Raw genomic sequence first — 18,017 nt, 5'->3', positions numbered from 1 at the left:
TACAGAAGTATTATATATTACAATGTATCAATTTACTGCATATTTAAAATTCTATTTTGACAAAAAAATACCAAACTTTCCAGAGTACGTGGTTATGAATAGTAATTTATTGTAATAAGCATTAACCTTTAAGGAATCATGTTCTATTTCGTTAATAAACTATTCGATAGCATATCCTATCTTTGTCAGTTGCTGTTTCATATTGTTATTAATCAAATCCTTCTCTGATAAAATAAGGTAGGTGCTAATTACTATATGTGGACTTATATCAGCTTCAGGTAGTCTTATGGACAACTGTTAAGTCAACCTGAATACACTTTCAGATAATGAAATATAGGATTGCAGTCTCATCTTTTATTTAAACATTGTTTAATACGTGTCAAGATTTCTATTTAAAATATCTGAACTTTTTGTCTATTGATTGAACTAATTTTATTTTCTATCACTTGTAATATTTCAGCTTCTGTTTTATCCTGTTTTTTAATTCAAAATCTTTGAGTCCTAATTTTAGAATTAATTGCAGATAGACACCAATAAGATCTAATCAATATCTTAGATTTTTAATTACTTGGTTTTTAGCTTCCTTACTACCAGCTACCCATCCCTTTTCATTGTATATATTGTGCTTAGTCTGCTACTGTATTTATTCAGTGTTTTATATTCTGCCATATAGTGGGAATAGGACAGGAAGAAAAATTAGGAGCTGGAAGCACTTTTTTAATATAACAAATTTCATTAAAAGGCATAAGCTTTCATAAACTATAGGTCACTAGTTCATATGCATGGAATGGAGGAGAGGTAACTCATAGACTTCTAGCTGTGTTAAATTCCAGTTTCCAACAGACTTGGTCAATAAAATTAGTAATCAGGTATGTTTAGAACTCTAACCCATACCAAGATTTGAAAAGTCCCAAGTTATCTCTCTCCATTCTCTTGAGCATTTTAAGTTATTTTTTTATTCTTACATGTAAACATCCTGTACTTTGAAGAATTGTGCAGTTGAAGTTGATCACCATGTGTGTTTATATTTATGTATGTGTACGCAAAAACCTTCTATTTCCTTGGCATACATAGAATTTGAATAATATCTTTTCTTTAGATCACATAAAGCTGATTAAAATAATAGCATAGAGGTCAAAATTTTCCTTGTATATTTTCTTTCAGGATCATACGCTCTGTTACAATTGTTTCAAATTGGAATCCAATTACCTTGCAATATAGGATGAAGTGGATTTTTTTTAAATTTGGTAACCGTGTTTTTTAATTTTTTTTAGTGGAGCAACTTGGAGAACTATAGCTAGTACACTAATGTATCCAGAAAGTTAGATATATTATTTTTGCCCCTTTTATATGCTTTGGGAGAACATGGAGATATTTTCACACCGGGAGGCTAAGCAGATCTGTTTTAAGTTTCTTTTTTTAAGTGCCATTTTACCCACAAAGCTCTTTTATCTAATACTGCAGGTTACTTCTGCTGACAGCCGGCTTCAGCAGTCAGGCAGTTCAAGTCTGACCAGCTCAAGGTTGACTCAGCCTTCCTTCCTCCTGAGGTTGGTAAAATGAGGATCCACATTGCTGAGGGCAATTTGCTGAGTCTGTAAACTGCTTAGAAAGGGCTGTAAATCACTGTAAGGGTATATAAATCTAAACTATTGTTTAGAGTAAAACTATAGTTTATATAAAACTATTGCTATTAAACATAAACATGAAACATAAATGAGGCTGGCAAAATAGGCTAAGTAGTGTTGGGATACCATATCAAGATAACGTATATGACCTTTTATATTTTTTAAATAAGGTTTTCTGTTTCATTGAAATGTCAAATTATTGTAATATATGTTGAACCAGGTACCCAATCCAAAATACAAGTGAACTACAGCGGAAAAGTACCACTTAAATTAAAATGCTGGTCTTTAAATGAACTAATGCTGTGACATAATCCAGTAAATTAAAAGTGTTAGTAAGAACACCACACTAAAATATTACATACTGTCAACGTTGCTAATGCCTCTGAAATTTTTTTAATTAATGCACTAATTACAAAAACCCAAATACAACTCATCGAAAACTCTTCTTGTAGCATTCATGGGCAAAAATCTCAGAAGTAACAAAACACAGACAAACATAGGCTAGAAGTCTTCTGAATCATAGTTTTATGTAATGTTTCCAGTCAGCAAGCTGTTTTTAAAAATGTATAATGTTTTGCTTTTTTTCATTTCTTTTATGAATATTTTGTCAGTCAGTGAGTTATATATACAAGAATTGTCAATTTGTTTCTTACAGTTTAGCTGTCAATAACAGATGGAACAAAGTTCTCAAAAATGTGGTTGAATGGGTAAAAGACGTTAACTTTAGCAATTAGTTTCTCATTTGCATAGCTGCTCAACTTGATTTCTTTAATGCACACGTGTTCATGATTTTCCTCTTCCTGTTTTGAAGAGGATGTCCTGGAGAAACTGGGGCATCTCTTGCTTGCTTATGATAAAGTGCATTTCAGTCTATTTTGAGTAAAAACAAAATAGCAAAAACTCTTTCATGCTGGTGAGTGGAATGCACAGCGTTTCGATGCTGAATTATAGGGATGAGCATACATTTTCAGTGATGTGGATTGCAACTCCTTCCCCAATTGTAGTCCGTAATGGCTGCCATTAATGGGAATTGTGAATTCAGCAGGAGAGCCATCTGTTGTAATGTTTCTAAATGCTTAACTGCAACTTGTATGGTTACAAAAAAAATTTCAAGGCCTAGTGGCTGCTGAAAATGTTGCTTGCCTTGCACATCAGTATCCCCATTTGAGAAAATGAAATAATTTGTAACTGTTCAAAAATGTTGGGTTTTTCAAAATAAAAATCATAATGAAAAGTCATTCTTATTTCAATACATAAAATAAGATCGCATTCAACAAATCAGAGCATGACTTCATGGCTTACATATGTTTAAGTTAAGTGTAGCACATTAATGCTGTACATTCCAGATATTTCTGCTAGGAGCATTTTTCGCACTGATTTTGTTGATGTACTTAAGTGTAATGAACACATTTCATATAGTAAGTTATTACTAGTGCCCCATTTAACTTACGCTTCTGAATATACAGTTAATGAGTATTCTAAATTCTGAAAGCTTGAGCCAACTTTTTTTCATGCATGTCTTTGATTAAAGTGGCCACAAAGGGGCAGTGTTACTCTACTGTATTGAGTTCAACACTGCTGATTCAAAATAAAACTTTGAAAGATGCTTTTAGTCCTTGGTAAGATCAGGATTTTAAAATTCTGCTCACTGGCCCAACTGCAGACCAGTTTAACTAAACACACGCTCTATACCATGAAATATTCCCTTGCAGCACTTACCAAGTAGTTAGATTTTAGTGCTTTCTTTTTACGTTGAGATTGCACAATCTAAACGAATGATAAATACTAAATGGAAATCCAGCTATTGAGGCTATAAGTAAACATCACAGCCACAAGGAAACAATCTCTTAAATAAATTGTGAGCACTGCAGGGGAACCGTCAGTAACAACTCCTCATCACCTTGTTAAGAGAGACGTAAACCTAGGGCAGATGGTATTTTAAAGAAAAAGAAAGTCACTAAAAGTATATTCAACAAGATCAAGAATGCAGATGTTGCCAGGTTAGATTCTATTTCTAATGCCTTTGAGCCAAACCCTGGGAAGAAGCATCTTCCTCTGATCCCAAACTCATCTCATCTGTTTCTATGCCAAGTCAAGCCCATGAACATTTCAGTTACCTCAATTAGAATGGTTTGAAAGAATGTTTGAAAGGGATTTTCCAGCTTCCTAAACTGGCCCACAGCACTGGTTTTCTGGCAGTCTCCCATCCAAATAATCATGTCTGATCCTGCTTAGCTTGCTGAGATTGACCAAAGTCGCCAAGGTACTGCCATCCAGCTAACTTAAAAAAAAACCCATACAAAATGGGTTTTAGATATAGGTAGTGTATAGGTCAGAGTTCCTCTATCTTTCTGGGTTGGTGGCCTGAAGAGAGGGGAAAGAGAGGACAGGCAAAAGCACCTATCACTTGCACAAATGGGGCCGTGAGCACCTACAATGCTTGCATAAATGAGGGCCCAGGCACCTGCGATGTTCGCACGAGTGGGGCCCCAAGTGACCATGATCCTCCCACAAGGGTCCCTGAGCACCCGTGATCCTTGTGCAAGTGCAATTGTGAGCTGCAACACTGGCATGGGGCCCCAAGTGCTTGTGACACTCAACACAAATGGACCTCAAACACCTGCGATGCACAAGCGAGTGGGGCTGTGAGGCCCTGTGATGCTCGCATGAATGGGGCAATGAGCCCCCACAACACTCGCACAAGTGGGGCTGTGTCAGCCGGCCACTCACATGGCCCAGTTGCATATAGGTCACGGCCCACAGGTTGGAGATCCTTGGTATAGGCTATTATTTTATCTAGCAAAAACTAACACTTCTCTAGATTAGAAGGAACAAAAAGAAACTGAAAAGATTTACAAAGTGGTCTGCTAGGCTATTCCATCTGGGCATTATGCTAGTCATCTATCCCCAGCATGCTGGTTGGTGGGGGATAGTTTTGGAAATCCAGGATCTATGAGTATTGGCAATCCTTTTTGGCACTGAGTGACAAAACAGAAGCGCACACATTCGCACATGGGAGCACCGGAAACTGGAAGAGCAGCTCCCTAGCGTGCACATGTGAAACCAAGAAACAGGAAGAACAGTTCCCCAGTGTGCATGCATGCGTGAAGAACAGCTGGCTGGCACGCATGTGCACACCAGAAACCCAAAGCTCAGCTTCCCAGTGTGCGCATGCATGCATGCCACGGAGCTGCTCTTCCGGTTTCCAGCACGCCTGTCTGTGTGAAGACCAGCTGGAAAATGCACATGTGCGTGCGGGAACCAGAAGAGCAATGGCTGGTGTGCCTGGAGCGATGGTTCTTCATGCCACTTCCAGCATGATCTATGAGGTTATTAATATATTAAAGGGATCCTCCCTAAAGAGTTTGCACTGGTCTGCAAATAAAAACTTTTTAAAATTGATATGGGGATATCTTAGTTTATTTAGAGATATATTATATCTGTATGATGATATCCTAATGGTATATGTTGAATGGAGTTCTCATCAGTAGCAATGTGCCTACAGATACTTCCTTTGATACTAATTAGGTTCTGTATCTTAATGATTTAATGAGTTCTTTGTAGTACAATTTCATTTTCAGGAATATAGATACCAAATTTTTCATGCAAAGATAATGTTATTACACGGCCCGGTATTTTTGTTGTGAAGCATTCTGAGATAAAGAATGTAGAAAGAATTAGTGATAAAAAATAGGCTAAAATTTGGAACACTAAGAAATGTATTTTATTTTTCTAAATGCTAAGTAGTATATTCAAGTATTTCATTTGCATTTGCATGCTGAGCCTTGTTAGACTGTCTTTAGAGGGACTTGTATTGTGCCTTAGTGACCTATCTCAGCCATGTACCGTATTTTTCGGAGTATAAGATGCACCAGAGTATAAGGTGCAGCAGGTTTTGAAGAGGCAATTTTTTTAAAAAGGTAGGTAGGTAGATAAAGGGATAGAGAGGGAGAGAAAGAGAGATAAATACAGTAGGTAGGTAAGGAGAGAGAGTGTGTAGGTAGGTAGGTAGAGGGATAGAGGGAGAGAAATAGAAAGAGAGAGAAATACAGTAGATAGGAAGAGAGAGAGTGTAGGTAGGTAGAGGAGTAGAGAAAGAGGAAGATTAGGTAGGTAGGTTGGTAAGTAGAGGGATAGAGAGAGAAATAGAGAGAAATACAGTAGATAGGGAGAGAGAGAGTAGATAGGTAGGTAGATGTTTCCAAGTTATTTATCCATGTGCTGGAGAAGGAAATCACTGACAATCTACAGCACCTAAGACTTTGTTTCTGCTGGCATAGCACTAGATCAATGTAAGTTAATCAATCAGTTAAAGAGCTTTCCAAAAGGAAAAAAGTTTTTGCATTCTGCAAACCACCCAAAAACGCCCCATTTTTTTGCGAAAACAGCCCCATTTTCCCCCCAAAAAAGGCATAAATAGCCTTGCAGAGTGCTCCTGGGGGCATGGGAGAGGCCAAAAACAAGCAAATAACAGCCCGTTTTTTGTCAAAAAAATTGCATGCATAGCCTTATGCAGGCTTATAGAGTGCTGCACGGGGATGGGGGGGCAAAAAATCTGCCCGTTTGTTGCTCATTTCTGCCCTCCCCAGCCCCCAAGAGCTCTTAGAAAGCCTCCATAAGGGTATGCATGATCATTTTGGTGAAGGGGTGGGGCTTCAGGAGGCAAAAATGCTGCATTCAGTGTATAAGACGCACCCAGATTTTCAGCCTCTTTTTTGAGGAAAAAAGGTGCATCTTATACTCCGAAAAATATGGTCGTTCATTTCTAGGCCAAATTACATAACTTATTATATAATTACATTACCCTAACCCTAATGCCACCTCTTTGCCCTCGGTGAAGTAGAGCAAGAAAATTGTTAATTCATGGTTGTACTTTCTACTTTGGAACTTGAACACGGTCTCCGATTAATGCTTTTGGGGAACCTATTTTTTCTTACCTATTTGCCACATGAAAAATTAATATTTCGTGACTAGGCACAACAGCCATTTGATCAATGGCTACACTTTTTGCCTGGCACAATAATTTTGTGACACTACCCAACACAATTTAAAAAGAAAGAAAAATCTCCAGATATGTCCATTAAATGTCCCTAGTCTGTTTCCTAGCTGAGAATATACTTCTTCTTTGCTATTAACGATTCTGCCAGTTTAGAACACAAATGCCTATGGTGGGCCCTTCTGCCAATGTAGGCTCCTCAACTTATTTCAGTAAGTTGAATAGCAATTAAACTATATTACCTGCTATTTTTCCCTGAATAGTCTCTAGTGCTCTTTGTAAAGCCAAGATATTTTTATATAGCAATTGATTAACGACCGTTAAGAGTCAGTCTGGTTGTGTACTGGTTAAAGCACCAGGCTAGAAAGCAAAAAACCCTTGGCTCTTTTAGCTGAAGGCTGAATTCTAATCCTGCCTTCAACCTGGTGTTGACCTTGAGCTAGTGATCCTGTCTCATTTCTAGGAAGGACGCAAAGACCTCTAAAATCATACCAAAAAAAATTGCTGGGACTTGTTCCTGTAATTTCCAAGATTGACTCAAAGACATACAAAAAACCCCACCTATAATAAAAACCAATAGAGCCAACAGCTTTTTTTTTAGAAAATATCTGCATTTTAAAAAGCCACAGCACTTAATTTAGAAAACAAAAGCACAAACAGTTTCACTGAAAGCAGGCAAAGCTTCTGCATTATACGTCAGGCATTTAGGTTCTGGGAATTGAACGTAACTCTAATGGTCAAAGGACTTTTTAAAAATTGGAATTCCTCTTTATCCTATACTTTTCTCCCCTTTCTCCACAATTTTTATTTTCATTGGTATTTTATAAAGCTTAATAAAATTATATTATTAAAGAAATCTTAACTGGGGATTAGACTAAATCAAAAATGACAATGGTCAGCAGACTTTCAGCAATGGTGGAGTGTGTGATTGAAGAGTCTTTAGAAGAGGGGAAAATGAACCTTTCTGAATGCTGAATGCGGAATACTTACCCCAAGGTTATGTCTTCAGATACAATCATTATTTCCATATTTATTCACTTTTGGTAAAGGTAAAAGCCATCTTCACAGACCAGGGGTGTCTAACTCAAGTCCTGTGGGCCGGATCTAACCTGTGGGTGTTTAAATCGGGCCTGCAGGGCCAGCCTGGAAATATCAAAGGATTGGCCCGTGGCACCTCTGGCAGCTATAACAGGCTGCATACATCCCCACCCCGTTCCTCGTTTTCACCCTCCATGGCCTCTACAGAACTCTGCTGGCCCAAAATGGGGCCAAAAATGCCCAGCTGCTGGAAGCTATGAAGGGTGAAAACAAGGCATGGTGAGGCACATGCAGACACCCCCCCCCCCATGCCCCATTTTGGCCGGTAGGGTGCTATAGGAGGCATCCATCCCCCACCGGACCATGGAGAACTATGCTGATTTAGCCCTCGAAGAAAGTTTGATATGCCTGCCAGACACTAAAAGCTATGTTGCACACTAGCTCAAATCTTTTGGGGGTTTTTTGGGGGGAGGGGGGATATCTGGTATAATTAGTGTAGTGTTTGGCCATGTGGCTTGGTATTGCCAATTTTGCCAGGCAGCCCCTTTCTGGAATCAGATGGGAATGTTGTTATCATGGAGAAAATGCCAGACTGCAGTTCCTAGCCACCCTGGTCTCAATTCCCTAACTCTATTTGAGAGTCCTTCGTAGTGATGAACTTCACTACTAAGGATGGTGCAAACTGGGGAGCATGCTAAACAGCTATTTTACTGGTGGACCCTGCTCCCTTGCTGTCTTGCCGACCACTGTTGATTTTTTTTCTATATCATAATTTCCCAGAAGGGAGCCAAGGTCTTTAAACATGCAGCTTTAGGAGTGGAAATGGTAGCTGTCTGCTTGGGTTTGAGGTTATAGCTCAAAGGAACCACAAGATGTATTTTAAAGAGAATTAAGGCAATAAGAAAGGCTGAGAAAGTGAGAACTGCTTGTCAGTTATATTTCCATCTTTGTTATATGCAAAAAAGAGAAAATGTGTGAATAAGCCTCAAAGCTGTTTCACATGAAAATGTCAAATAAAGGTAACAAACCTTTGTTTCTTAACAGTGAATATGTCTGAAAGGACTTTATGTATCTCTCCTGCTTGCTTTTTTAATTAAGAAGGTGATTTTTTATTTTTATTTTTTATATGTATGACTTGCCTGCGGTTTATTTCATGGAAAAGAATACTTTGTCATGGTATCTATATTTTTTGATCATCTGTAAAGTTTAAATTCTGTTATGTTTTTGACAAATAGATGATTTCACATTAGGGCTGTGCCCGTGCATCTCCCTTACATTCCGTTCTTCAGCCAAACTACCTATAATTTGGATGTTGAATCAGAACAGTGGGCTGAAAACTGTTTTCGAACTTGGATCTAGTTCTGCACTGAATTGCAATTGTTGGAAATTCCTTCCTAGTGTTTTATTTTCTTAAAAATGATTTTTTGTGAAAAACCATAATCTTTATGGCCGCCTTGTGATGCCTTCTCTAAATTCAGGGTTTCTATTTCATTGTCGTCGTCCCCCCCAAATTCAGGTATTTAGAATAACTAATTATTGTTTTCAAGCAGAAGAGTTTTTCCTAACATTGCATCTTCCAAACATGTTGAATCAAATATGTTGGTCAGTGTACATAGAAAAATGTTCTTGTTTTCCTAATTAACTGTACTTTTTGTGACAAGAAAGTTGCATACACAATAGAACCTGGGTAGTATTTGTTAAATGTTTATTTTGAACTGGCAGGAAAGGCACACCTCCCACATTCTCCGCACAGATTTTATTCTACTGTTTGGGTTTTTTGCATAATGCAATTATTTTTTACCATTTAAACAACTAAATAAGTTATGGTTGGATTGTGCTAAGACACCCAATGGCACTTCTTTATCTGCAGCTATATGAAGAAATTTGCCTTCTCTTTGCATTATGTATGACTTCCATCAAAAGGGAGCCACTGCCAAATAAGCATTATACATATGAAAATTATATTAGGAAACTGCATTTAAAACAAAACAAAAAAACCTATCAATTCTAGATACTAAAGGCCACTGCCCCATCAATATCAAGAGACCTGCGGGAGGAAGGCAATTAGCCACAAAACTTAAAACATTCTTTTTCTATTGTGTTTGTTAAAGAATGGGTTGGCTACCAAAGATGTATGGAAATATTTCCAGAAATCACTATACCAGTTTCAAAAAAACTCATCTCACTTGATCCTGATATTTGCAGCAGTCAATCATTACAGAAGTTGTGGATATTCCCTGTTCCAGGGAATAGCTGTGGAATTTTTCCAATAAAGACTATTCCCACCAGCCAAAGGGGTTGTCTGCTATTACCCACTAATGTAAATGCACCCTTTCTTTCATTGTTGATATCAATAAAAGCTATTTCCAAAATATTCAGTCTTAAACCCAGCAACCCCTATTTTATGGAAGCTAGTACAGCATTGGTGAACCTTTTTAGCACCGAGTGCCAAAACGGGCATGCATGCACATGTGCACGCTGGAAACCAAAAGAGCAGCCACCTGGTAAAGTTGATCTTACGGTTTCCCGCGCATGCATGCACACCGACCAACTGGTTTTCTAATTTCTGGCATGCATGCGTGCAAAAAAACCAGGTGGCCAGTGTGCATGCACATGCCAGAAGCCAGATGATCATCTTCCCGATGCATGCATGTGCCCCGGGCGGCTGCTCTTCCGGCACTCCCGCATGTGAGAAGACCAACTGGCCAGCACGCTGGAACCCGGAAGAGCAGTGGGCGATGGCTCATGGGCCCAGAGAGATGGCTCTGCATCCTTCTTCCGGCACGCATGCCATCACAGAGCTAGTAGCTCAAAATCACTATTGCAAGCTTACCAGCTCAGCACTGGTATTATGTTTTTGGCAGTCATATACCTTCCTAAAAATGCTTTTGGTAGTTTACTGAAAATAATTTGAGTAATTCCTGAGATGTATTGCAATCAAAACATCAAAACAATATGCTAGCTACGGTAGTTCTGCCTGGTGGTGGAGGCAGCATCCAGACTGGATTAACCTTCAACCACTCATCGCAAGGACTGGGTCTGATAACGTTGATAAACCACGCCCCTGCTAGGTAGACCCAGCTTTAAACTCAGTCCCTCGATGAGGGCAGCTGCGTCATTGCTTTCTCCAGTCTTAAAAGACCATCGGATATGGATTGAAAATTAAGGTGGACTGAAAATTAAGGTGTTGTGAGTAAATGATAGGGAGTGCCAGAAAGTGACCCCAGTATCAAAGCCCCTCACGGGACAGTGATTTTGGAGGGGTCTGAGCCTCTAAACCCAGTCAGGGTGTATAGACTGTCGCTGCAACTAGAGTGACTCAAAACGGCGATAAACGGCTTCCCGCGGTTTGAAACAGCGGGCTGGCTGTCAGCTTCAGCTTCCCTCTCTAAACGCCTATCTTCGGAAGCGAGAAGAAACAATTTGGCTCCCTGCTCAAACAGTTGAGCGGCGAACCATGGCAGCTGTGACCATATAAATACAAAACGCTGCCACGGAGCGACCCAGAGGGAGTTCTTGAGGAAAACTGAAATTGTAAGAGTTGCATTGGAGCGCCGCTAGTGTGACTGAGCCACAGGGCGAATTTATCCTTGTTGTCTAGCACGCACTTCATGACAGTTGAAAAAGGCGCGAATCGCCATTTTGAATGTCAGTTGCTGTCAGTTGGCAACATGGAGGCTGTGTTTAGTGCATAAAACTCCATACCGGCTCCTGAGTTGCCTGGGGAGGCTCAAGTATCACACCTGAAGCAGCCTCAGTGCTTTATTCCCCCTCCCAGCCTTCTACTTCTGATGGCAGGGAAGCAGCCAGGGCTAGCAAAAAGACAGCACAAACCTCAGTTAAGGAAAAAAAAATTAAAAAAAAGTCTTCCAAGCCCAGTTCACGATATGAGAAACAGAAGGACAAAACCTTAGAGAGAATTCATAAGAAGGCAGCCAGTAAAAAGGCTTCTTCTTCTACTCTGCCATCTGATCAGACACCTCCAGCTCAGAGCCAACTCTCACTGATGCTCTCCCCAGGAGGCAGGCAAAAGGAGGCTCTCAGGTAAAGACCAACGCCCTTTTTGTTTTAGGCTACTGCTTTCATTTTATTTTATTCACCCAGAATAGAATATGTTGCTCTGACTAGCTCTGATGATAGAGAGTGGAAGAGGTTTTACTGCCCCTATTTTTATAGTTTAGGTGTATACCATATTATAATGAACATGATTCATTGCCCTACAAAGGGATGTACCACTGCAACAACCTTGAAGATTTTACAACTGGCTTCCTTGTATTTTTCATAAGACATCGCAATTGAGAAGAAATAACTGCCTGTCCCTAACAGTGGAGTTCCTCTTCCCAATCTGCAAGGCAGAATAAAACTAGGATTACTGTGTTCACCCTCCGGATAAGACAAAAACTGAATGCAGCTGAGGGTACAAAAACCTAGCTGGAAAAACAAACTCTGAGAAACCATTGCTCTGGGACAACATTGGAATGTTTCAGCTGAAACAACTTTGTACCTTTGTAGTCCACAGAAAGGACCCTCATAATATTAGAGCCTAAGAACACAATCAGCTCCAGGATGTGCCCTGTAGAATCTAATTCTTGATCTAAGCAGCATGAAAAGTAACATCGGCTTCCTCTGCTGTGCAGGAGTGTTCTTTTCCTCTGTTTCAACAGACAGATGTGCAATTCAGTTCTGCAGTCCCCTCCATATCTTGGGTGGCCAGTTCTTCTGGTCCATCTGCTATGCTGGGCTCACTAGAAAACTGTCTGTGGTTCAAACTGGGTTGTAAAAGGAGACATTGGTCGCCATTGTCTGGTTCTTCTGCTAGCATGCCTGAGTGCATAATGGAAGCCATGGCTAACAGCTGGATATCAGAATGAGCATTGGCGACAGTATGCCGGCGGATGCTCCCACACTTCTCAAGGTAAGCCTCGCCTTCCTGTTCAGTCAAGGGTGTCAAGGCGGTCTCACTGACTTGTCGGGTTGCCACTGTGTGAGAAGAGATGCTTAGTCCATTGGGTTTGTAACGAGATCTGTAATACCGCCTCTCTGGAAAACAAAGGTAGAGAGACATATTTGTTAATTGTTTAACACTGCAAGAATTGGTTTCTCCAGATTTTGTTTCTGTGAAAGGCACATTAAATATTTCTTCACAAGTTGCAACATGTGAATGATAAGGATATTTGGAAATAAATAAAATACAAGTTATACCATTGATTATACTTCATCTCCTATGCCAGTATGATCCTATGTTAGAAGTCCATGTTATGACAGAGAGGAACTTATGACCCTGGAGAACTTTGACATTATTGTAATATAATATCTCCTCTTAAGTTGTCTTACACTTAAAAGGGTAAGTGTGTAGTAGTAAGCTGAAATTCCACCCCAAGTCCACTGTATTTAGAAGAGGTGTCTAATAAATGTTGTATAAATTTATAGCCTATGCTGTACATGCATTGTTTGCGACATGCTTTGTATGTAACTTCTGGATATTGCCCAGAATCTAACACAGAAGTATCTTTTTCTTTCCTGATGTAACTTTTCACCAGATTCAGTTCAGAATGATTATATTATGGGCAAAGTTAACAGCGTAACAATTAGTGGCAGAGCAAAACAAATTTTTCTGTGAGAAATTTACTGCCTATTCTACACGCAGACCTAACAAAACAACTCCATTGAAACATTTTATTAAAACAATAACATGTGTCAGAACAAAGTAAAAGTGTTAGAACATACATATCTTCATTTTCAAGTTCTTAGAATGGAACGATCCTAGAGTGGATTGTTTTGAGACAAGAACGGTATATTTTCAGGTTTTCTTCTATGAAAGAACATTTCAATTCTTTTATTCTTTTATGAGCCAAGGTGGCGCAGTGGTTAAAAGCAGCACTGCAGGCTACTGCTAGATCAGCAGGTCAGCGGTTCAAATCTCACTGGCTCAGGGTTGACTCAGCCTTCCATCCTTCCGAGGTGGGTAAAATGAGGACCCAGATTGTTGGGGGCAATATGCTGACTCTCTGTAAACCGCTTAGAGAGACCTGAAAGGCCTATGAAGCGGTATATAAGTCTACTGCTATTGCTATTGCTATATTCTCAAAATCTGGGGCACATACATTTTCTCCAAGAAAGTCATTTTGCACATCACTACTATGCAGCCTTTTTTTTTCAACATTATGCCCTTCTGGTGGATACTACTTTAGAGAAAGCTTTTATAATCATTGATCTAGTGAGCTTCCCAGTTTGAATTCATTGCCATTTATAACAAAAGAATTGTTGAAAGGTAGGTGGAGAAAAATCAGTAACGTTTTAGATATGGCTGAATTCCAATTTCCAGCATCTCCAGCTAGCACGGGCAGTGCTAAGAGATAATGTTAACTTTAATTCAACTGCAGCTAAACAAGAACAGATCGTTTCTTCCTGATCTAGGATAATGGAAATCATGGATGAAAGTAGCAGATATTGCTCTCTTGCAGTTCCATTGGCCAACAATATTCCCTACACAGGAGGAATTCACATGGATCTAACTAGCAACTTTTAGTACATTCAATTGTAAGAATGATGAGGATGGAATTACAAGTCACATATTCTAAAGCTACAGTACAAGAACAGGCAGACTCAATTTTATTTTAGGGGAGGGAGCTGTCTAAGTGCCCCAAGGAAAAACATGTGCACATTCCAAACTCTTGAAGAATTATGAACTCAGGAATTTGTTTTGAATCCTTGAACGTGCATTTTTCCATGTCTGCTCGCCTCAAGCTTTTTTCATTTACAGTAAGTTATACTTTTAAATAAGGAGTCATTTTATAGTTACTGTTGTTATTATTGGGAACTGAAAATCCTTGTATTATCATTCAGAACTCTACTGATAATTTTCTCCTCTAGTTTCTAACTGCTCCTGAACTACAAAACTGTACCACTTCCTTTTTCTTCCACTTCCTTATATCAAACTGTATGGCACATTAGAAACAGCTAATTCTGCTTCTAGGGAAGGTATGGTTTTTCTGGTGGGCAAAAATATAAGTCCTCCCCCGCAAATAAGCCCCCTGGACAACCCCCCCCCCAGGATCTTACAGTTAGATCCTGCCTTTCTACCTAAAATTAACACCCCATTTTATAGGGCACAAGAGATAGTGCTGCCCAATTTTTGCCCGATCCATCTCATTCCAGGGAGCGACTCTGGCATAGGCTTGATGTCCGTAGAACACTGAGAATTTATCTCAAGCAAACGGCTTCATTTTGTAGGTCAGAAGCTCTTCTGGTGTCTTTTCAACCATCCACGCAAAGTGCAAGAGTGACATCTAACATGAAAGGTAGGTGGTTAAGGAAAGCAATTTCCTTGGCCTATGAGGCTAAAGGTAAAAGTCCTCCTTGGGAAATTACTGTGCATTCTACTCTCAGTGCGGCCACCACAGCAGCATGGGTGACTAGAGCGCCATTCAAAGACATCTGTAGGGCAGTTTCTTGGACATCCCCTACTTCATTTATTCGACACTACAGATGCAAAAAGCATCTTTGGGCCCTAGAGTGTTGCAGCAAGTAATGGCTCCATCAGCCGCTACCGGTTTATAATTCTTCCCCCCTATGGACGCTAGCTTGGATACGTCCCACTGGTAGCACCTCCCTTTCCTCATCATTGAGAACAATCGTTGGTACTTACCTGAACATCGATTCTAATGATGAGAGGGTAACAGCTTGGGGGGAAGAGTTGTTTTTTCCCTTATTGTGATATTTGATTCACAGGTTTACCCCCTATGACCTTGAGGAAACTGGGAAGATGGAGTAGAGGCATGGCTGCAACAATTTCTCTCAGTCTATGGACCAATCAGGATTGATGATAGCCCACTGGTAGCATCTTCCTCTCTCATCATTAGAATCGACGTTCAGGTAAGTACCAACAATCGTTCTAATCATTTTCTAGTATTTTTTGGAAATTGCCAAAATTGCCAAACCATTGTAAACTATTAGAGAACTTCAAGACAAGTTTGCCAAGTTTTTGTCAGGTGAGTTTATCTTCAGCATGAACAAAAGAAAAATAAATTATAGGCTTAAGAACTTAACAGAACTTGAAATAAATAGCAAAATGCTAAATAAATTTTGGACCTATGGTGGTTATAAATGGATCAAAGATTCAGGTGAATATGGAATATTGATTTTCACTATAAGATTTTGATTTTTTTTAAACAAACAGTTTCTTGTTTTGGCTATCCTAGTTATTGCAAGGAACAAAGATAAGTGATGATTTTAGAAAGTGGACAAAGAAAGAGACTTAAGATTCTAAGCAGAAAAAAAAATACAAAAATACAAATTTGTTTTTGATGTCAATACTGGGACTTTCAAAACAATCAAACGTTATAACATTGGAAATATTAAATGAATTATTTGAAGAATGTATATTAGGATCCAAAAGTTATTAATGAAGTTCTGACAGATACTGTATGGAACAAATTTTATCAGACAAGACGGAGACGGTACTTAAAGTGGAACTACAAATAACAGATTAACAGGGTGATTTGGAAAAGAACACATATTGGGTATAAAAAGTGTTTGACTGTTGGGTGCTGCCCAGAGTTGCTTTTGATGAGATTTGGTGAAATCTGATGGGAGGGGAGGGGAGATGGAGAGGGGAGAAGATCAAAGGGGAGAGAAGACTGGCTGGAGTTTTAAAAATTAAAAAGACAAAATGATAAACCAAGAGAATGACCTGGAAAATGTTTTCTTATTGGATTTACAAAAGAGACTTGCTTTATAAAGCCTTGAATAAACTTGTACAATGGGATAAAGAAGAATTGAAGAGAAATTAAATCCTAAAACTATATTTGATTGAATTAAAGATTAAGACTGTTAGGAATAAAAGAAAGTAAGTTGGTTTATTTGATCAAGGTTAAAGTAAGCTCTTTTTTCGTGGGTTTTCAATGTTCTGGCAAACCATTTATTTTTTATGGACACCAAGACTGAAAGGTTTATGTTTTATGGATTTATTTATACATGAGGCTGGGATGAGGGATGAAAACATTATAGGAGATAAACAATTATTAAATGTGTTTATTTTGTAATAAAGTTTGGAAATAATTTCCTTTCTCTTTGCATGTTTTATTATTTGTATTCTCTTTCTCTGAATTTCGTTTTTATTATTGTATTTAAAATTCTTAATATAGAAAAAGAAACAGGAATCTTCCCAAAACACAGCTGCTTTAATAAGTCACGGACATGTACTACATTCATGGCCCCACATATAGTGTTGTGGTCCTCTGGCAGCCTGCAGTGAGGAGGTTGGGGAGGAACATGGGCCAGTCCTGGAGTCTGGGGAAGGCTCGGACGAAGGTTCTGCGTCGGAGGCAGAGAGGGGGCCAGGGCATCTGGGAGTTATGTGCTGCCTCTGGAGCCTCCAGAGTCGGATAGCAGCAAGGCAGAGGAACAGGCTCCCCCTGTTCCCAGTGCGCGCATGCACAGAGCTGGCAGAAGACAAGAACAGTTAAAACAAAAGGGATGACTCGGGAGTAAGGCTTGGAGGTGATTGGCTCCTCCCATAGGACATAAAGGAGGAGCAAAGGCACATGAACCTTTGCACAAAGCACGTTGGTTCATGCTGGTCGGTTGACCTTCTGAAGCTCCATTTTGGCTCTGTGTGGCCTTGCCAAGCTAATTGCCAATTAAACAGCATTTTCAAAGAAGATGGTGGCTGCTTATCAGCCTTATCCCAAAGGACTTTAGCAGCTTGCTGTGGAACTCTTTACTATTATTTTGAACTCATTATGGGCTGTGAATGAATATAATTCACAGCCTTTGAAATAAAAAGAGGGTTTTTGGATTTAATCGTGTGCATTTTACTGTATCAGAAAACCTAGATCAGAACATTTACTAAAGCACCTCTTCTAGATTCATAGAGACAGGGTACAGGTAGTCCTCGACTTACAACAGTTCATTTAGTGATCGTTGAAAGTTACAACAGCAAAAAAAGTGACAATAACTATTTTTTACATACCCTCCACAGCCGCCTCTTGTCGTGTGATCAAAATTCAGATGCAAAGAATTTGTGTTTATGATAGTTGTGTCATGTGATCAACTTTTGTGATAATCAAAGTCAACGTGGAATCCAGATTCACTTTACAATCATGTTACTTAACACTTAACAACTGCATGATTCACGTTTTAACAACTGTGGCAAGAAAGACTGTAAAATTGGGCAAAACACTCATAACAACTGTCTCACTTAGCGATATGAATTTTTGGCTCAATTATGGTCATAGGTCAAAGAGTACCTATAGTGTAGCAGTGCAAATGCTGGACTGGCATTGGGGAGATTCAACGTCCAGTCCACACTCAGCATTTGAATTTCACTAGATGAATTTGGATCAGTCACTCAC

The 18,017-nt window shown here is 39.3% G+C and overlaps 1 protein-coding gene across 2 annotated transcripts in view; it reads right to left on the bottom strand.

Moving 5' to 3' along the window:
• Positions 1-9,346: 9,346 nt before the first annotated feature.
• PRR5L (proline rich 5 like) overlaps positions 9,347-18,017 on the bottom strand; it is a 73,720-nt gene continuing 65,049 nt past the window's right edge. For both annotated transcript variants that reach the window (XM_087719807.1, XM_087719815.1), the window contains one exon: positions 9,347-12,702. In XM_087719807.1, the coding sequence (XP_087575933.1) occupies positions 12,320-12,702 (383 nt within the window). In that variant the 3' untranslated portion in view covers positions 9,347-12,319. The remainder of the gene's footprint in view (positions 12,703-18,017) is intronic.

This window comes from Thamnophis sirtalis, unplaced genomic scaffold, assembly GCF_051295495.1.
Source record: "Thamnophis sirtalis isolate CommonGarterSnake01/CBP01778 unplaced genomic scaffold, rThaSir2_p1.2 scaffold_1, whole genome shotgun sequence".
In the NCBI taxonomy this organism is placed as follows: Eukaryota; Metazoa; Chordata; class Lepidosauria; order Squamata; family Natricidae; genus Thamnophis; species Thamnophis sirtalis.
Note: the sequence above shows the minus strand (reverse complement) of the source record. Positions and strands in the feature narration are given on the sequence as shown.